This window comes from Plectropomus leopardus, chromosome 18 (genome assembly GCF_026936395.1).
Source record: "Plectropomus leopardus strain MGB_pleo_1.0 chromosome 18, ASM2693639v1, whole genome shotgun sequence".
Classification (NCBI taxonomy): domain Eukaryota; kingdom Metazoa; phylum Chordata; class Actinopteri; order Perciformes; family Serranidae; genus Plectropomus; species Plectropomus leopardus.
Window position 1 is genome coordinate 28024346 of NC_142193.1, and position 22059 is coordinate 28046404.

General features: G+C 38.7%; 1 protein-coding gene across 6 annotated transcripts in view; it reads left to right on the top strand.

Moving 5' to 3' along the window:
• The window catches only part of mei1 (meiotic double-stranded break formation protein 1), a 105689-nt gene that overhangs the window by 22898 nt on the left and 60732 nt on the right, over positions 1 to 22059 (top strand). For 5 of the 6 annotated variants that reach the window (XM_088091219.1, XM_088091215.1, XM_088091220.1 and 2 more), the window contains 7 exons: positions 1525 to 1682; positions 3017 to 3140; positions 5505 to 5555; positions 7034 to 7107; positions 8502 to 8607; positions 15944 to 16153; positions 20258 to 20436. In XM_088091219.1, the coding sequence (XP_087947345.1) occupies positions 1539 to 1682; positions 3017 to 3140; positions 5505 to 5555; positions 7034 to 7107; positions 8502 to 8607; positions 15944 to 16153; positions 20258 to 20436 (888 nt within the window). In that variant the 5' untranslated portion in view covers positions 1525 to 1538. Of the gene's footprint in view, positions 1 to 58; positions 158 to 1524; positions 1683 to 3016; positions 3141 to 5504; positions 5556 to 7033; positions 7108 to 8501; positions 8608 to 15943; positions 16154 to 20257; positions 20437 to 22059 lie in introns of those variants that run through there. The other variant, XM_088091218.1, reaches the window with a different exon arrangement.

Genomic DNA, 22059 nt, shown 5'->3' on the forward strand with positions numbered 1-22059 from the left:
TTGCAGACCTCCTGTATTCTTGGCATTATATTTGTTTTTGTATTTCGGAAAGTTGTTAATAAAGTTTTGATAAGAAGGCGTAAAAAAAGCTTAAGCTGCATCATTTAAAAAGCTCAGGAGGGCTTCTGTCTGTGCCACGCGACTTATGAATTTAACGGTTAGTATGTTGACTTTAATAAATGTATTTGACGTGATAGCGTTATCGATACCCAGGTGTTTTTAGGAAACTTGATTGTAGAACTTAGATTTGTTCTTGAGGAGTTATTATTTAGCTAGCTAGCTTAGCTGTTAAGCTAGCAACAGACAGCCCAAGCGCATCTGAAAAACATGCGCAGAGGAAAACAATAGACGGCTAACAAAGTGCCTGTAGCTAGCTAAAAACATTAGATATCAGCATGTTAAATGATTATTTTAGCCCCTGTATCTACCAAAGAGAAAAAGATAAGGTTATTTTTGGCTTATACTGGAGAAATTATGACCCCACTGAGTGGTCAGAGCTGAAATACTTCGATATTTTACCACTATTTGATCAAATCACGAGGTAAGATACTTTAGTTAGCTTCTGCCTTTACAGTTTGTCTCGTCACATTAGTCACTAACTTATTTAATAGCCTTAGCTTTATACATATTAGCTATATCTTCAATGTAATGCCCACTTTTGACCTGGTAAACTCTATTTTTTTTAGTTCTGAAGCTTATAAAAACTTAGTGTTGGATTCTTTACAGTGCATCCTGTAAAACAGCAGCTTTTAGGTGTTTTTGTGTTGTTTGCTAACAAACATAACTGAGAAGGAGAGAAAAATATTTAAACTGTGTACTTAAGTAAAGGTACCAATACTACAGTGCAGAAATACTCTGTTAGAAGTAAAGATTACAGAAATATAGCAGATTTAAGGTATACTTTAGTATGAAAATTGATGGTTATCATACTGTGTACATTTGATTATCTCTGGTATTGAAAACAATGCAACTGGACTGAAAATATCACCTATGTTGTAGTTATTCTTCAAAAGGGGGACCTTTTACACTTGCTTTCTGAAAGAAAGGTCTCAAATTTCAATTATAGGAATAAAACTTCATTTTATTTATTTTTGGTAAAAAGCTCTTCTATTTATAATTTCCTTAAAGGTCATTGTAATGATTATTCTGGAAAACTGTGATGCTGTAATATTTTTTGGAGACGGCTATCATACCATGAAAATTGTATAAACTTTATCTGTAAAGTAACTAGTAACTTAAGATATGAAATAATTGAAGTGGAGTAAAAGTACAATATTTGCCTCCAAGATGGAGTGAAGTAGAAGTACAAAGTAGCAGAAAATATAAATTAAAATTGTGCTGAAGTACAATACTTGAGTAAAAGTATCTAGTTACTTTCCACCAATGATAAAAAGTCAACTGAGAGCAATGAGTTGGTTTCCCCATTCAGTCTGGGTGGGACTTAAATGAACTAGCTTTTTTACTCACCTGCTATACTTGAAAAATGATCTGATAAGTCATGGTAAGCTTTTTCTGCTTCGACAGGTGGAACAGCCAAAATGATGAGTGGAAATATTGTCTATGACAAGATCCACTTCAGGCATGACCCAAAGTGGAGTGGCCGCCTGGGGCCTGAAGAGGGGGGCGGGCTGCTGCTCTGTGTGGCCTGTGTCATTGAGATGATTGACAGTGACGATATAGCGGTGAGGAATATATGATAATTTGTTTTTATATCCTATGTGCAGTGTTGGGAAGGTTGCCTTTGAAATGTAATGGGTTACAGATTATTGGTCACTCTGTTAAATGTAATAAGTTATGTAAGTATTTTAATTACTTAAAGTCATGCAGGGTAATAAAGCTGAAAAGACCTAAAAACAGGTGTATAAATGTTGCACTCAATTTTGTCTCAATGGCTTTGCTGATCCGCTTGTCCAAAAATATGTGAAAAAAAAGGTGTTCCTGCATGAACACCAGCAGAATTAATGTTTTATTCAACATATACACTCTTTTCTTTTTTAAAGATCTTTTGTGGGTGAGGCTTTTTTGGCCTTTTTTAGACAGGACAGCTATATTGCTAAAGGGGGAGATAGAGAGGGGATAACGTGCAGCAAGGGGCCGAGGGTGGAATCAAACCCACGGCTGTTGCAGTGAGGACACAGCCTTTGTACATGGGGTGCCTGCTCTACCAGGTGAGCTAGTGGGCACCCAACACATAAACTTTAAACTGTAAGGATTTGTTTTCATAAGTAACCCTTTTGTAATCACTAACATTTTGATTACTCCCTGTTATTTAATTACATATTTTTTTCTCAGTAACTGATTACAGTTAGATTTATTCCATTTCATTTCATTTATTGTATTTATAAGGACAACACACATTAATCAACATTTCTGTAAATTTACCAGTGTTAGGCAAAAAAGGCTAATTTTCAACAGTAGTCATTTTGCAAGATGTTTTGAAACCTTCAAAATGATAAAATTCATATAACGATGGCAGCAGGACACCATGAAGACAACAACAGCTACAACAAACAGGGCCTCCAAAGACAAAACACAAGCTATGTAAAGCTAGAAGACATAGCAGAACAACACAAAACAAGCATCAACATACAGCTTTTTAGCACAAAATAGCCATGCATGCAGCATGAAGCAACAATACACAACTTAGCGTAGCATGCAGACATGCAGAGCACAAACCACGACAAGAAAAAGCAATTGATGGAGCAAAGATAGATTTTGTAATTTAATTACTGTAAGTAATTGCAAGTTACTAGTTACTCCCCAACACTGCTCCTGTGAATATGCAACTTTCCTTGTACAAATCCATCCACTGTTTGGCTGTATGTTAAGGTATAGATATGTTTGTGTGTGTGTGTGTGTGTGTGTGTGTGTTGCCGCCAGCATTTTCTGTCTGAGGTACTTTTTAGGCTCGACCACAATATATTTATGGAAAACAGATTATCCTGTTAATTTCCCCTGATGCACAGGCTTTACTTACATTCCCCTATCTCTCTCCCTCTCTCTGTCTGCTGTATAGTCGGTGAGGAAGTCTTTTGCCTTGTCTGGTATCAGTGGGGTGCTGAAGTGTTCTCCAGGGTCCTTGAGAGAGCTTCTCCGACAGGACCAGACAGTCTCTCTGCGTTTTACAGCCTCTCTACTGGGTGAGAAATAGTGATAAATACAGCATGAGATTAGGATGTGAAGGAAGGACTAGAATGATAATCTCTCACCAGTTCTCTCTGTCGTTACATATAGTAGGCTGATAAGTAATAATATAAGAATAATAAAAATAGGTATGTGTATATAAGGCAACACAATTAGCATTGCACAGATCCTTCATTCTATATTGACCATCACAGACAGCAATGTTTTTTTCTAGACATCTTGCCGGCCTGAGTTTGCTTGTATAATCTTCTTTCTCTAAACTAATCTCCACTGGGTTGGTCCAAAGTCGTGCTCGTGCTGCAGTCACATCACCGCTCTTCTGCAAGGTCAGACTGAACAACGGAAACAGTAGACTTTATCACATTACCTGAGCAGTAAGACGCAGAACTATTCACAATATTCAACATAATACAGTTATATTAAAAAAATAGATTACCACAGATAATAGAGCTGAACTTCTGTTCATTGCTCTTCCTGAATGTCGTAGGCATAATCACAGTACACTCTCTTTCTGTCTGTAGTACCATATAACAGAAATGTTAAATGATTTCCATGTTATGCCATTGTTATTGTTTCTAAAGCTCTGCTGAAACATATGATATCACTAGAGTCCAATGCTGTTGTGTTTAATGTCATGACCGTCACACCTCTTTGATTATGTGATGCTGTCTAAAATCACACACTGAGGTGACGTGATGCCCCTGTTGTTTGGTTCTGTGTTAAAATATAAAGGCCCAGTCAGACAAATTTTCTATGTGAAAAGCAGAATGGTCAACAACACATTCATACTGCTACAAAACACAATTCAACACAATGATGAATGACGAACTGGTACAGCACTCATGTGTCTATCTTGGATGCATTTAAACTCGTCAGTATTATGACAGCCACTAACTGAAGCCAGTGACCTTGTGTGATGCTAATGTACAACGAGAGTTGCTTCACTACCCGTGTTGTGGTTGATATTTTACTACCATGGCCAGTACATTATCGTCACCACAATGAATTACTCAGTCTTCTATAAGACTGCAGGTAGAAAGCACTGGTGTGTTAGTTTATAAAATCCTTATACTATACCGCAGTGTGTTTTATAGTGCCATCATCATCAGAGGATATTACTGCGAATATGATATTTAGCTCCTCAGTGGACGAATTTCACTGGGTTATTGCAGCATAACATATTATGACATTTTGGCTCTAATCAAATTGGTGCAGTGAGAGGATATGTGGCAGAGTGGTAAGCCGGTAAAAGCTCTGACCAATATGACGAGGCATTAAAAGAGCCATTACAGTACTTGTGCGATGGTCTGCTGAACTGAGCTTTATGTTGTGTCAATGAGGACATAATCCAGTACAAAATATGCCTTTCATCTTCCCCACTAAAGGTTTTCCTTTTTTTAACATGCTTATAGGTTTGTATTTGCAGATGCACCGATAGAAATAGTATAATTTCTTACACACTTGCTAAATGACATGTTTTTTTTGCTGTTATGTGTTTTGGAAATCCTAAACAAGTTTTGGAAATCCTAAACTAGCAAAACTGATCCAAGACACTTGTGACTGTCACACAGATTACATTTGGGTACAAACCAGAGGTCAGCCGATACTAGATGATTAAATGCTAATATAATAATGATTTTTTAAACAATATTTTCATTGAAATTTTAAGTGCATATAAAACATGTACATCAATGTACAAATATTGTATATATAACCCCTTATATACTGCATTTTATGTCCATTTTTTGTTTTACTTCTCAATATTTTTAATGACTATTTATATTGCCCAGTTCTTTGGTACAGCACTTTGGTCAACCTTGGTTGTTTTGAAATGTGCTACATAAATAAATGTGACCTTGACCTTATACAGTTACACATTCCCACAGAAAAATAAAATGAACAATGACTAACAAAAATAATTATAACAAGAGTAACAAATTATAAATTAACTGAAATACAAAAACAGTAAGATTAAATAATAATAATACATACAAAATATGTGATATATGGCTCTTTGTGGCTGGTGTAGGCTGCACAGCCATTGACCAAGAACGGAAACAAGCTCCACTGATAATGATAGTTTGTAAAACATCCTATCTGCACAAATAAATCTGCCAAACTGATATATTGGTCGATTTCCAGTACAAACTGTAAAGTATTTTCACCTAGACCTTTGTTTTTGTAATTGTGCTGTCTATTTTGTCATGCAACTGTACTTCTTAACCGACTTTGTTCCTTTTTCATGTATGAGTATTCATTTTCAAGCTTCCTTTTTGTCATTATATCTCTGTGTGACCTCAGTGCATTGCAGTGGGTGTGTGCTGCTTAATTCTAGCCTGTCATTACTTTTGGGTCCTTAGGGATGCTTCACACCGTGGAGGACCCAGCCACTCTGGAAAAGGTCGACCAAGGTGAAGAGATGTCCATTTGTGTTTTGGATACTCTTTGTGTACTACTCACATTACACTCACACAAACATAGACACAGACTTCTCATGGAGTTATAATGCAGACAGTGTAAGAGTGCACACACACACACACTAACACACACACAGAGTCACTCTTTATCTCAGAGACACTTACACAAGAACTCTTTTTGTAACTGTGATAATGGTTACTAAGGTGATCTTGCGTTGACTCCACATAGCGGTTTCTAAATTTAACATTTTTTGAAGGCTTTGACCTCATTTCACATGTTGATATTCTTTCCATGCGGTGCAGTACCTTTTCTCTTTGTATTTAATGATTAGTTTAGGCTGCTATATGCAGATTTGTCAGACGCTGGCCTCACAGCGAACTAGCTGTTTTTAGCGCGCAGTCGGATTTGTCTCACTGCAGCGAAGTCTCTCAAAATGCAAAAATGTTTTGCTAAGTGCAAATGACAGAATGATTTTATGGTAGCTGTCTTAAAATGCCTCAGGGACCACTTTGCTGTAATAGTTAGTAGAGTGCTTAAAATTTGACACTGCTTGTGCTCTTTGCACAGAGAATGTGTGAAGAACACATTATGAAACTCATCTGAGCCATATAAATAATGCATCCTTAATGTATGTGTGTGTGAGGAGAAACAAAGAAGGGGAAAGCAAGCCGAGAATATTTCAGAACCTTTAACATCAGCTAAGCAGTCATGCAAAGCAGCTAATTTAATGAGAGCTTTGGTGTTACCAGAGAAGTACCTGTCTTCCTTATGGCTATGACATCCAAAATAATATGGGCTGTTTGTAGCATACCATGACATCAGAGTGTATGGAAACAAATATGTGACACGAGTACCTGAACTCTTAAAAGCCACTGAAAACTTTATATTGATGTTTAAACACCACTGAAATAATAACATTGAAATCCATTTATCTGAAAGTTTATCTGATTAAAAATTCAGATGAAATAAAAAAATCATGTTTTACAGAAAAGAAAGAAAGAAAGATTTAGGTTGCTCAAATTTGGTCAGATTGGTATCTAAAAATGCAAGTTAAAGAATTTTCAAATAGCAACATTGCAGTTACCCAAGGACAGGATAGACAATTTAGCCTGAATGTTTTGACCAATCAAATTTTACCAATGTCTTATTTACATTTTTTTTTTATCTGAATTTGACCAATCATGTTTTTTCTTATTATGAACTTGAATATTTGGATCAGAATTGTGAACATTGAAAACAAGAAATCAAATTTCATACCATACTTTCTAAGAGTTAAATTAAGAACAATTACATTCATATACATGCTTTTAAAAATGCTATGAAGTGAGTTTTCCTCTTTTTAAGAATTGCAGATATTTTCCTAGAAAAGTGGAAAGCTGTACTGAACTGTGATGTTTATTTAATGAATGTTTGTTGTTTGATGTTTGCGTCTGTGTAAATGCATGCGTTTTTGTGTTTTTATGTTTGTCAGTGCTAGTTCAGCTGCTTTTGGAGCTTCAGAGCGAGCTGTCATACCGTTTTGTTTTGGATGAAATACAAAACCAGGTGAGATGAACACATTTACAGACATGTAGAGAAATAGCACCTGCTCATTTGCACATGCAGGCACAGAACAAGCATCAACATCTTAAAATATTTAACAGCACTTGTGAAATTGACAACATATCCCACCCAGGGTTGTTTAGTAAACACACAGCGCGCTTGTCTCCCTTTTACTGCTGTTGTGGCACACCTGGGAGAGGCAGTAGTGTAAAAGCTTCATTCATCAGCCAACACTGCAGGTGGAGAACTTAAAAGCTGTGTGTACTGATGTCAGAAAGGTGTGACGCAAGGTTGAGGTGCAGACAGGTATGATTAATCTGATTAGAACATTTTTAAAGAAAATCTATTTTTGAAACCAGCTTTTGATTAAGCAAGTATTTAATATCATCTGACTACTGGAAAGGTACTAGTTTGAAAGAAGTTTTATACAGCTGACCCACAAGGGGGGTTTTGAAAATCCTACATAATACATCATAAGTAAAAGTGTACTGATCACCACTGATTTTTCATCAACATTATCTATTTTGTCATTTGTCTTAATATTTTTTTCTGTATTTCTTTTCATTTCTGATTGCAATATCATAGACTCTGTGTATCTAATTTCTGGGCCAATGTACAAACGTGCATGAAAACAGCCTGACCATGTTTATTTAAGTTTCTATATAATGTTGCTTATCTATTATTCCAGCTGACTTTGGATGACAGGCTGGTTACACCCTGGACAGGTTGCCAGACTATCACAGGGCTGACACATGACCCTCATTCCCACTGCATAAAAAAACCTGCAAACACCTGCTAACATCTGGCTTTTTAATGCAATGAGAACGCATACGATCGGCTTTCACACCCGTGTCAATGACTCTGCAGTAGTTACGGGGTTTTATCGCCTCCGATGAGCATTGATGGGAATACAACCCCTGGGTGAATGTGCTAATTTCACCCCCTTAACCGGTGAGATGCAATGGCACGGCGTCACTAATTACCCTCCGTCTCCTCCTAAGCAGCGCTAAAAAACATTATTCCAAGTTATTCTGCACTGAGTTTGAAAATGGGACTGAGTAAGTACAAAATATATCAAGAGAAGAAACCACTGAAAAGTTTTCTTCCTGCTTTCTAGCCTGACCGTGACGTCTCATGGACACACCAACAAATCATCCCACACACACACTGGCAGAAAGGCAGACTCATGTGCTCCACGGGTGTGTTCACTAGCAGTGGGAATGCAGTCGATCACTGGTATTTAGCAAGTTTACCCGTGTTTAAAAAAACATGCATAGGGTGATAAGGACAGACAATGATTTATGCTCACATTCACACCTACAGACAATTTACAGTCAGCAATTGTGGCTTTGGACTGTGGGAGGAAGCTTTTATTGGTTTTTATTTTCCCTGTGCAGATGAATGGTGACCTTAATGTAAAGGATTTCCAGCACACCTTCAGCTTTTTGGGGAACCTCATGGAAGCAGTCCCCAACGTGGCCCAAAGACTGGTGACTCAGTACGGTAAGACACTGCATCAGACACACAGTCACATCTTACAGTTAAATATGTATGTGTATACAAAGGGAAACAGCTGTTTTTTCATGTGTATTGATACTTTGTCATGGCCCCCACACTCCCAGCTGATGGTTGTCCATCGATCAGTGTCAGGCCAACAGTGAGTGTCTGTTGTCCTAGTGTTTGCAGTCTGTACAGCACCGTTGGCACCTGTTGGCCCTTGATGGCCCTTTTTGGCCCTTGTTGGCCCTCGTTGGCCCTTGTGGGCTGTTTTTTGGCTGATTCAACATGTTGAATTGGCTTCGCAGACGGTGGAGTCCATTGGTGAATGCAATCACTGTGATTGGCAGTTCAGCTTCGTGCCAAGAAGAGAAACAGAGGTAACGGAAGCAAACAAATGACCAAAGTCAGAGGGGTGGATGTATTAAAAGACCTGGACACAGCATGAGTCACAGGTGGGACCCTGTTCATTTGTATGAAAGTTACTCAGTGGCACATTGAGCCAAAAAAGCTAAATTTCCATGGTATGTAATTATACTGATGCTCAGCACATCAGTGTAATCTAGTGCAAATGCACTAGAGACTTGCAGGCTGAGCTGGCTTCCTCCCTGTTTAGCGCTCCACTAACTTGAAGGGGAATAAAATTTCTAAATGTGCGGGTCCTCTGTACTTTCCAAATGTTATTGGACTGAATGGATCAAATCCATTCATTCCAATGAAACGAGTCATTTAGCGGGTGTTGTGATGCTCGAAAAAATGTATCCACTGATTTGCAGATGTCTCTTTCTCAATGTAAGTCTATGAGAAAAATACTTTATGAGCCCAGTGGCATCATGAGACAGACTCAGAGGCTGTAATTCCACTTCCAAAGTCCACTTTGGTGTTGGCATTCCTTTTTAGGATAGGTGATCAACAGGCATAGCGCTTGGAAATATTGTCAGCATTTCAGTTTAATGATACTGGGCAAAAAGGGTGATTTATTAACTTATTTAGTCACCAACAGATTGACATTTAGAGAGAGATAAATTCTTCTTTGTAATAGAGATAGAGAATCCATTAAAAAACTTGGTATGGGACAGTGTTAAAAATTGCATGTGAGTTAGGAACAGGTCAGATCTCAGAGGACTCATCATGCTGCGACATGTCTCATGTGTATCTTCACTGTGCCATAAAAAAATAATGAGACGCTGAGATCCAAAAATGTATTAGAAGCATTACAGTTCACCTCAAATTGAAGAGAAGGATATGAAAGAATATTTAATTTTCAGCATCCCTTTGTTCTCTCTGCACCGGGATATCCACAATTCAATCATGAAAGCCTATTTTGACCTTTTCAATAATATCCCTAATGCATAGAAATAACTCTACTGTGTCCACTTTAGAAATAGTCTTCCCTGTGCTGTGCCCAATTCCACTCCTTCTGCTTCTGAGGGATATGAAAAAAGTCTCAAAACTGTATTTTTTTATATCCGTCCCCCTGCACTTTCTCAATTCAATCTCTCTAGCTGCTATGACCTTTTCAATTACGCTCCAGCTGCATTGAGATAAGCGTGCGGCGCCCATACTTAAAATTCTATCTGCATTACCAATCCCATGCCATCTCTTGCTGAAAATAAAAAAAACTCTACAAAAGTTGCCAATACGTGTTCCTCCAACCTTTTTCTGAAATCCCCCATATATATAGATATTTTTGTATCTTTATGTACAATTGTGCAGTGTGGTGAGGCACAACAATAATGCACCTAACCACATGCCCCACACACACACACAGATTTAATCTCTGCTACAGCCACCTGTATGATGTCTTCTTACTGAACCATTACGCCACTCTGTTTAAAGGGCGTTGTTAATCAACTTCAGCGTGCGTGTGTGTGTTGCAGCGTGTTTATGTCACGCCTGAGTGCTTGTTTTTACAGGCAGTGTGAGCCAAATAAGCAGGCAGAATTTTTGCTATGCTACATGTGTCCACCTCCCCATGTATTTTCATGAGTTTTATAAGCTTCCCTGAATAGCCAAAGGTAGCGGTGGGTTGTTGTGATGCTGATGCAAGATGCGGGCTGCCACTATTGACTGTGTGCGCCTGTCTGTGGCCTGTCACTCAACAAGTCTCTGTGGGGCTGTTTGGACTAATGACAGCGGCGCGGCAATGACAACACGAGCCCAGAACGCACGGCACATTTCGCTCGCTCTGTGACTCGCTGGCTGCCTGTCTATCTAACTGATTAACCTCTCTGTTTTTCTCACCCCTTCACTTTTCTCTGCCTGATTCTGTCTTCTACTCTCTCTTTATCTTCCGTCCTCCGTCTCTCATTTCTGCATTGCTGGTGTCTTCCTCCCTTAGGTCCTAACTGAGGAGAGGAAACAGACAATATAAGGGCGCATGGAGGAGAGGGGAAGCATTAATGAGATAAGGAAAGAGGGAGGCAGACAAAGATAACAAGGGAGATAAGGGAGGGAAAGGACAATAGTACATGCTGCAGTGTTTCTGTCAGGTTCAGAGCTCCAAAACTCAACAGTTAAGGACATAATATCTCCGATAATATGAGGCAGAGGGAGGTATTTAGGTGGGCCAAACATTTTATTTTTGAGAACATCTGCAAGCTGGAAGTGTGAAAAGCCAGAGAAGGTTTAGTTAAGCAGGCTCAAGCAAAACAACAGAGGAACACTGCAGAAAGCAGATCACAAGACAAACAGAGAGTGGTAGTTCACAGCATCACACTGTGACTGCGAAACAGTAAACAAGGCAAACGGAAATGAACCTTTGGTTTTTTTTCTGTTAAAGAAAGCAAAAAGAAAAGCGTTAATCTTTTTCCTTTCAGCTCTTTGTGCGTCTGTCTCTGTGTTTGTGTGCATGCGTCATAAAATGTGTTGTTAAACAGAAGCAAAGCTTTTTATTTTCCACCCATCCTTTCTTATATTGTATTACTTCCATTTCTGTTCTCTGTTTGTGGAGGTCTTATCTCCCTCCTCCCCCTTTCTCCCTTCTTCACTCTCTCCTTCTCTCTCTATATGCCTGGCTCTCATCTCAGCCGCCTCATATATTTTGGTTTAATCAAACATGTCTGGGAGCCTCTCCTGCCTCACACGGGTTTTGATCTGCTTCACAGAGCAGCTGGGCTTGGGCTTGGCTCTCCTCCTCTGTCATCTCTTTCTCTTTCTCTCTCTGTTCTACACTCTCTGGCTCTTTGTTCCTCCGTCTCCTTCCACCTCCAGGGCACCCCTTCACTTAAATGCTGTTTATTCCTCTCTCCTCAAAGACGCTCTTTTGCACTTGTTTCCTATCTCTCTTCTCTCTCTCTCGAGTCACTTCTGTTTGTGTCTGACTCGCCATCATGAGCACCCTTATTTAATCTCAGCTTTTGTTCTCATATAATTTGATAATAGCCACATAAAAATAGTACTTCTGTAAAACTTCAAATAAAAGCCTGGTCCCAATTAAATGCCCAGTCCCTTTCACAAATCGGTTGTGGCTTAACATTTTGACATATAAATGCCTGTCTAAATTAGAGGCTCTAAGTTCTGTGGATGTATAAAACGAGGTTGTTGGCTACCTGCTGGAGTTAACATCAGTTAGCTGCGTAGATTACGCATACAAATATGTATTTACTGTGTGTTTAAACTTTGGTCAGTATGGACATACTACTCACATTGTTAGCTTGGTAAGAGTCTTCACAATTCAAGTATTTATTTAATTAATTTTACTGATACCATGAGCGCCAAAGAAGATGGTATTATTGGTAAATGAGAGAGACGCAAAAAAATAAATGTGGAAAACTATTTTTTAAAAAGTTAGAGAAAAATCTTGTGTGAACTATGTTGCTAATATTGTATTTAAAATTCCTTTACACAATGAATATAATTTTTAAGCTATTTTTTCAGGTCATTTCTCGCTTTGTTTTTTTTTTTGTAATTTTTTCAGTTTTACTTTTTTTTTAGTTCTTTGACAAATTTTCAGGTCATGTTTTATACTTTTCACAGATTTCTTACCAATTTCTTGGTCATTTCTATGTTGCTCATTACCTTCTTCCCATGTAAAAAAAAAAAGTCATTTTGTGTTAAAAGAATTGAAAGCCCATCACATGTACAGTAGATGCCTGTCCCGAGCCTATTGAGTTCAATGATTTAAGAAAATAATAGCCTGGGCTATTACTTTAAGTTTTATGGTAATAATTATTACAGCCATTTAACACTCAAGGTCATCTTGTACCTGATTAACAAAGCTGAGTTGTTAAAAACATTTTTTATACCACTGTGCCAGCACATTCATTCTTGTGTGGTATTGCAGGCCTGTTTTTTTGACTTCTTCTGCTGCTGTTGGTGCATCATCTGACCAGTTTCGTATTGTGTGTATGTGGTCATGAGCAGAAAGTTGCAATTTGCTCACTGAGCTATAATAGAAGGATGATTGAGAATCAGTCCGCTGTCTGCACTGTGTCCTACTATTCTCTCAGTGCAAACACATACTGTTGTGCTTCTTCTGTCTTCATTCAGTGTATCATTTATTGTAAATTATTGATCATTTTCGAGATACATTCTTTGCAAATGCTTTTGACTATATTGCAGTAATTTTAATGCTTTTCATGTTTCTCTATAGTCATTTATTTATGTTTATGCACAGATAAAAAAAGCTGTAAAATGTTTCAATTGATTCTACAAGTAACCAAACTTGCATGACTGGCCTCTGTAAATGAATCTGTCAGAAACTACATTTACATAGACACTTCTTTTTATTTGTTTAATTCACTATGAACCATGGAATTACTTAATTAAACTGTTTATTTTTCTTAATGGAGTTTGGGATCTCAGTAGTTAATTGGGGTGTGACTTAGTGTTTGGTGCAAGTTCAGTCAAGTGGGAGGAAAAAAATACATTAGGTCATTTTCATTTATCTTGAACAAACAGTAGTAGAAGACAGAGAAAGTCCTCCTGCTGAGAACTGAGGTAACATTTTGTCTCTTTTGGTCAACCATTTTCATTGTCAAAATGAAGACCATTTAAATAGTTGAGAATTACACTGCAAAAATTGAGTCACAACAGGAAAAAAAATAAAAAGCATCTTGTTTGATATGAGATTGAAAATACAAAATAAAAAGATTAAAAAATAAAATGTTTGCATTAGGAGAAATGTTACATTTAATTCCACTTTGGCTGTATGCCAATGTAAATGCCAGTTTTAGTAATTGTGTTATCTGGGTCTGCTATGGTGTCCAAAGGCAGTTTGAAAGCGGCAGGGGGTAAGGAGTAGTTTTTTCCTCATCCCTGTGATCTGGGTGATGCCTTCAAATGTGCATTAGCATATTGGATGTGCTTTCAATTACATACCCTATAACAGCAGAGCAGCAGCGAGGCATCAGCCTCCTCTTACTGACAGCTTTCTCTCTTTGTTGCTGTTGTCCCTGAATGGCCACCCGCAGGCTGGTCTTCCAGCTCTGGCTTTTGAGCTTGCCATATTTAACTGACACCAATCTGCCTGCTGAGTTTACCTAATCATATGGTGTGTACAGCTGAAAGTTTCTCAGCAGGGCTCACGCTTGTGTACCTTAGTTCTACATTACGTGCATCGTTCTATATACCTTGTTTTCTGGATGTGGCTACATGCACCGAACAGTGACCCCCACACTGTGATGCTCAGGCATGACTACACAAACATTACAGCCCAATAGAGCGGTGAAGGGATGACATATTTTTGTAGACCAACCAGGAGGTTGGCATCGCACTTGTTCCCTCGTCAAAACCTTATGGGATCTTTGAATGGGACTTTCGATTATCGCCAAAAATAAGCTCTGTGACGAACACGAATTTATTATACTTACAAGTTTCCTTCAGCATGATAATCTTATCAGATGTCATCACTTCTCTGTGTTTTGAGGCATAAATGAAATCGCCAAAAGCAAAAAGCTATTGTTAGGCTATACACGGACTACAACGTTATTGTAAAGTATGGTAGCCTTGGCCACTGTTAGATGACTGTGACATTTAATTTTAAAGCGCTTTGGGTTTTTGCAGGATGAGAAAGGTGCTATACAAATGCAAGCCAATTTACTATTAGTGTAATTTCCTCCACTGGTTGAGTTATGCGTTTGACTGTTGGTATGTGGTGTGTCTGGATTACAGAAAAGTTACCTTCCAAATCTTCATGAAACTTGGTGGAAGAGTTTAGCATGGGCTAAGGAAGAACCCATTACATTTTGAAGCAGAGTTGGATGGTGAGATAGGGCATTTGGCCTTGGCGGAGGCCTGTGAGTGCCCTGGTACTTATTTAGGAGATACTAAGGCCTGAAGGACTGTATGCATGGGGAGAGTGTTTTCTGTCAGTCTAAATTCAAAAATCATTGTTAGGTACGGCTTCTTTGGACATTTTGGGGTAAAAACGATATTTATGTCAAAGAAACTAATTCTGTGTTATTGTAAAGTCAAGTAGTGTACATGCACATGAATGCTCTTTCTCTCTATTTTGCAATTCAGAGTTGAGTCTGAGTTTGGCTCTCCCTCCCTGCATCTGTCTCATACTTTGGCTTTCTCTCTTTCACTTATTCAGCCTTTTTACTTCTACCTGTCTCTTCTTATCTTTCTCTTCTACGCCATCACTCTCTCCATAAGTGTCTCTTTGTCTTTCTCTCTTCCCTTCTTGCGAATCTGAATCATGCTCTCTGTCAGAGAGCCAGCCTCGGAGTCTTTGGCTCCTGTCTGCCGGGCTCAGAGAAGAGACTCCTATCCCTCCACTTTGTATTTTTTTTTAATCTCCTTTTCTTCCGCCTGCCATTTTACTGCGCTCTCTCCTCAACAGCCAATCTTCAATCCTTTCATCTTCATGGCAACTTTCCCTTCAGCATTGGCTCCAACTATTGTCTGTCAAGGCTAAAGAGGTTGTTCAGGTGAAATTCACAAACACACTTTGTTCCCAGCGGTTTGCTGCATTTCCATGTTGTCATCTCATTGTTTTTTTTGTTAATCTGCGCTTCTCTCACAATATCTTTCCTTTAACTCTCCCCTGGGAATCTTTGTCTGCTCCCACCGTATCTTTATATATAAGCATTTGTAAGACACAACTCGATCAAACGCAGCTTACTTGTTTTGTTGTATTTATATGTAAGATATTTATTTGTTGTGGTTGTGCCGACCCAGTTTCCACACGATAATATGTTCTCTTCTTTGATTCTTTGTGTGAGAAAGGGGTAGGGATATATAAGTTTTACTTCTGCCTTCTTCTTTTCAGGCACTGTACTTTGTTACTTTGTTTTGTCATCTGTTTTAATTTTTGGTTTGAAATGAAGTCATTCATTGTTGAATTTTTCTGTTTATTTATGCGTGTACTCATTAGTCTCCCATCTCTGTCCACCAGTGCCCTTGCTGGAGCACTTGTGCTCTGCCTTGTTTTATCCAGATGAAGCACTGAAGGCTTCTATCCTGCATGTGTGGCTCAAACTGTTCGGGACAGCCGGGGGCTCGGTAGCCCAGTCGTTGCCTGTCGCCATCAGGGACCGAGTGTGCATCCTGTTGCTGCAGACCTTGGCCAATGCCAGCTCTGCCCAACTTATCAACAACTGCATTGGTGAGAAAAAAACATCTGTCACTTATTTTATTTAGCTCTCTTGAGCAAAACCAGGATTTATTCTGAATTAAATATTCTTCTTGAGCTGAAAGTTTCATGATCACGTGTGTGTACTGTAGAGCGAGTTGTGTGACTTTTGAGGGGTTTTTTTTAAACTTTGTAGAAGCATACTTTTTTCAGAATAACTGCATAAGAGTGTACTTGAGAGCATCATTAGCTGCCTGGTTGAAAAATTATTGGCCTCATTTAAATTTATTAGGCTTTAGTGAGATTGAGTTTCCATCATCTAAAGGTTTGAAGTTGTTGAGATCAGTGCAGCATGCTTAGCTAAGGCATGCATGAAAAATGCAATTTGCAAGTTGTTATAGGAGGAGGATGTTATTAAAAATGGATGAAGATTTTGAGCTGAGCACAACAGCAACTAGTTTGGGGACAGTCTATGGGAAAGGCTGTTCTGAATTTGTTGTACTGTATGAAACATAACCTCCCTCCCAGCCTTATGGGAGAGAATTAAGATGAGGACTAATATGGTGTGGACTAAAAAGAGGAGTAAAAGACTTTATAGCGACGGTATCAATTATGTCAAATTTTATGCAAAAATAGTCACTTTTAGAACAAAGCGAGTTCGCTAACAATTCATTATTAGAGGTCTTGACTAGTTGGTAGGGCTTATTAATAATGAAACAGAGATGTTTTTATGTCTCTGCGCGTGCAAAAGCCGTGGCCGGTGACATTATATTTTTAGTTGGTCTGTCCATACATCCGTATGTCCCGATCACATGAATGCATTATCTTAGAAAAGGGCTCGTGGGAATTTCTTTAGATTTGGCACAAACATCCACTCAGACTCAGCGATTAGCTGATTGAACTTTGGTGGTCATAGGTCAAAGGTTAAGGTCGCTTTGACCTTGTCTGTCTCATTCTTGTAAATTTGATAGCTCAGAAACAGCGTAAGCTAATTTCTCAAGATTTGGCACAAACATCCACTTGGACTAAACACATTAACATTGTGAGTAATGTAGTCATACTGAGAAAAGTTTATACATATATACATTTTTTATGGGTGATCTAAGAAGCTAACTAACGTTATCTAACATTATCTGGTTTTTCTACATCTAAATAACTTATATAAAAATGAACTGCATGGCAACCAGACAAGGCCGCTAATTGAAACTGGTCTTTATTTGTCAAAATGTGCAGCCACACCCGGCTTGTAAAAGGGCCGGGGTATTAATGAGGACTTTTATTTGAAGTTTTACAGTAGCCACAAGGTCAGCTTCACTTTAACATCACAATATTCTGCAAAAAAATTTTCTGGCCATTGTTTAACTTCATAACTCAGGAAGAGAAGTTGAGACATGTGGTCAGATACTGAATTGTTGACACTAATCTTGGGTGTCCACCTTGGAACTGTGCTGATTGTAGAGATCTTCTGTGCTGCCAGGGGGGAAGATGTGTGTGAAGCATCCATGTTTCACAGACATGGAAGTAAACTGTAAACTGTAACTTGACTGGTTTGCGGAGGCATACAACCACGAAGCGGTAATTCTGTTTTGTATTTATAATGGCTCACAGGTCATAAAATAACATGCCCATCATTATCTGTCTCTGTGAAGATCCAGAATCTACTTAAGGGTGAGGCTAGATGGAGAAAGACGAGGGATTATACTGAGATGAAAGACTTGCTATCTTGTAGAAATTTTGAGTTATAAGGATAATAGGCTCGCCGGCGTGTGCAGAGAGTGATAACCACAGTGGAGTTATTGAAAAGGAAATAGAGTCATTATCCCCTAGAAATTTGAAGTTGTTTTATCACAGTATTAACTTGAGAAAGAGGTGGGATGCACTGTGGGCTTGGAATAGAGGTGCAAGTTTGTTTATTCCAGCTTTTAGAGCAGCTGCAGTTGAGCTTTTTGCTGTTGTTGTTTGTGTTATTTTGAATTGATTTAATCTTAATAAGCTTACCCTCACCAGCCCTGGTGAGAACACCAACATGGTGGAATTAAACAGGATTATTATTCTTTTTCTTCACTGCTGTTTTATAAACAGTGTTGACGACATTTCCATGACAAGAAAATATGCTTTTTCTAATGTTTAAAAATGATTGTTTGTTTCGTGTTTTATTACTTTGTCTCCAGATGGCTGGAAAGGAAAAGAAAAGCAGTCCAGCTGTGTAACATTTAATTGCCAATTATATAAATTTTTATTGCATTGTGTGTTAGAGTTTGTCTTTGTATACAGTTTTTTTTGGCCCTAATATGTTTTTGAGAAACTTAAATCAGTTTTGCACTATTAGAGGGGTGTAATGGAGGGCCTCTGTGGACTTGTGTGTGTGTGTGTGTGTGTGTATTTGTGCTCATCTGTTTTGTAGGAGGATACTTGGTTGGACTTTGTTAGATGTTTATTAGATATCTTTATTGTATCTGCTTTTTGTCATGCTAATTCTTCCCAAGGTTAACCAAGGAATGCCTTGAGGGAATTTCCTAAAATCATCAAACATCCCTCTGTACTAGTGGATGAACAGATAAGATTTTGGTAATCAGACGTCACTGTGACCTTACATCTGTCCCATTCTTGTGAACGTGATATCCCAGAAATGCTCAGAGGGAATTTCTTCAAATTTGGCGCAAATGTTCACTAAAAGCCGTGACAAACCAAGCTGACATGCGAGAGCAGCGGCAATAGCCCCCTGCTGTGTTGCCTCAAGTCGGCGTGTGTCGCCATATAAGTTGCACAACAACAAACCGACAGCAAACCAGCATGTACACTCTGTGCCTGCATGAGCGGAGATACCCCTCATACCATCAGATGGCAGTCGTCTGTATTCATCATTCGTAAAGGGAAACTGGAAGATCGCCAGTTAGCCAGCTAATGCTTTCTCAGCCAGTTAGCACATTAATAACACAATCCAATTTTGAAAAAATAAAGCATATTTACTGTGTGCCAGTGGACAACACAAACCAACAGGAAATGTTTGTGAGCTCAAGAAGAAAAGCAATCTTATCTGATATAAAAAGTTTGTGTCAAACTCACTGTCTCTTCAAGTGTTTGTTTACATTTTTCACTTCTGTTTCTCTTCTCGTGTGCGTGAGCTTAACAGCTAATCAGAGTGATTTCATTCACTGATGGGCTCTGCGACCTCTTATGCCGATTTAACATGCTGAATCGGCTGAAAAAAAAGTCGCATTGTTGGCCCAATGTGAGCCGAGTGTATGACAGCCTTAAGACTCAAAGATGAACTTATAAATATGGAATGGTCAAACGTCACTGTGACTTCAAATCCGACCATGCTCATTAATACGATATGTCAGGAACGCCATAAGGGAATTTATTCAAATTTAGCACAAATGTACTTGTACTTTTATATATTTTATCCCCATCGTGCTTTCTATTTTGTGAAACAAATAGACTTAACGAAACGTCCACAATAATTCAAGGCTGAATTGATTAGCATTTGATGGTCAAAGGTCACTATGACCTCACAACACACGTTTTGAGCCACAACTCAAGAATTCAATGCCTAATTTTGACAAAATGTCACACAGATGTCTGAAAGGATAAAATGACAATGTGATGACATTTGATATCCAAAAAATTCAAAGGTCAGCTTCACTGTGTCATCATACACTAATGTTCTGCAAAAAATCTTTTCTTGCCATTACTCATATCTCAGAAACAGAAAAGGAAACATCTGGTCAGATGCTGAATTGTTGATACTTATCTTGGGAGCGCACCTTGAAACTGTGCTGATTGAATAGATCTTCTCTGCTGCCGGGGGGGAAGATGTGTGTGAAGCAGCCACATTTTGGGATTTGTAGCTTCTTTGTAGCAATTCATATTTGAAGTTTTGTTTACTGTCATGGCTGCAGATGAGTCTGGACAGAAATGGATGTAAACTGAAACTCGCCTGGTTGGCGGAGGCATACAACTATGAAGCGATAAGTCTAGTTTTATTGTTGCAGAAGCAGTTCATAAGTGCATGTCATCATGACTGTATCTGTCCCTGCTACTTGTCTAAGCCCTTGTTATTAGTGTGTTAGGATTTGTATTTATGTTAGAGGTTTGTCATCAGTAAGTTTTCACACTTTTCCCTTCATCTGTTAGGCCTGCTGTGGCTGCTGGTGCAGCAGGGAGAGACGGTGTCTGTCCTGATGAGCTGCCCCGGCGATCAGATCAAGTGCCATGAGAACCAGAACATCTACGCCAACAACAGCCAGACCCTCAGCCAGAACCAAGAGCAACAGTCCCCTGACCAATGCCCTCTGCCTCTCATACTGAAAAAGGTCTCTGTCCAAACATCCTGCTCCCACCCCCAAGACCCGCATTCTGACACTGACGATAATCATAACAAGAAGTCCTAATCCTGGATTAATGTGCCTTTGAATAAGGGTTCAGGGAGGCTTTACCCCGGACAAATATTTGCGCTTCGTGTCTGGGAAATCAGTGTGTAGATTACATCTGGTTTGATTTTCTCAGTTATGACTCACATTACAGCACAGCTCGTGACGTTAGCATTTTTGGTGGGAGGGTGGGGGGTTGGGGGAATCACCATTGTGTGTTGAGTTGTTATAAAATCTAACTCTGAACTAAATAATCACTCAAATCTTAATTATCTCCACAATCATAATTATATGCAGTTTTTCCATTCCACTAAATAAATTTACTGTTTTAATCATACACAACTCTGAAACTACAGGGAACTTGGAAGGGCAAAAGATTTAAGAAAACAAACTCAAGAGTCGATGAAGCTGCAAAGAAAAACAACAGTAAATATGCTGCACTAAAACTAATCAAGAAAAAAACATACATATCTCACAGCTGAGTCCCTAACCAATGAGATAACTTAGTTTTCTTAGTCTTTCCACATGCCGAATTGTTTAGTGGTTGTTGTTGGCACTGAGTGAAGTCATATACAGGACACCAAGTCTTATGGAAAGTGTTTATAAGTAAGAAAAAAATCCATATGCATATATATAGATCACATTTACGTCACTCATAAAGACAAAGTTAATCAGTAGAGACTCATGATTGTAATTTTTATATCAGCATAGGACAATAAACCAATCCTTTGTGGTTTAGACATTTTTTAAAAGATTTAATGTCAGAAATCATAAAAACCTGACAAATTTACCAAAAAACTAATTTTTTAAAGATCATATCCAAACCCCTTACTGCATGTTAGGCTGTGATCAAGCCCCCCCCCCCCAAAAAATGAGGCCTGACCCTATATGACCCTACACAGTTGTTGTCCAAGCCTGCACCAAGCCCAACTCATGGCAGCTTTGGGCCTAAACCTGATTAAAACAGGGTTTCTACAGAATATAATAATATTATATATATATATATATATATATATATATATATATATATATATTAAAAATGTCATCAATGTAAAACATTGATGACAAGCTAAGGGCTGGTGTGTTTCCTTGCACCACTTCTCCTTTTCTTCCCTCTGTTTCTTTTATCATCAGCTTGGTCCGCACCCATCTGTGTGTTTACATCTTAGTGTGCGCGAGGTGGTCAATGCCTATGCGGCACACAGATGATGATTACCGCTCTCTGTTTCATGTTATGCACATGTCTCCCACTGCTGGGGAGACAAAAGCAAACACTGCCAGCCAAATCACGTTTCAGCCCCTCTCTCTTTCTCTCTCTATCTCGTGTTTTCTATATGTCTCTTGCTGCGCGCTCTATTCCCCCCGCTGTTTCTCTACTATGCTCCGTCACTCTCCCCCTCTCTCTGTCATGGTCCAGCATCATTTCTCTCTCTTTTCCTCTTGATTCGGTCCAGTGCAACCGCCATTTATGCCAGTTCCTTAATAAAATAGCATAAAAACAAAGGTAAACTGGTGAGAACCTGACCCTGTTAAAGCATGGGTGAATATTTGGATAATACTGTGCGG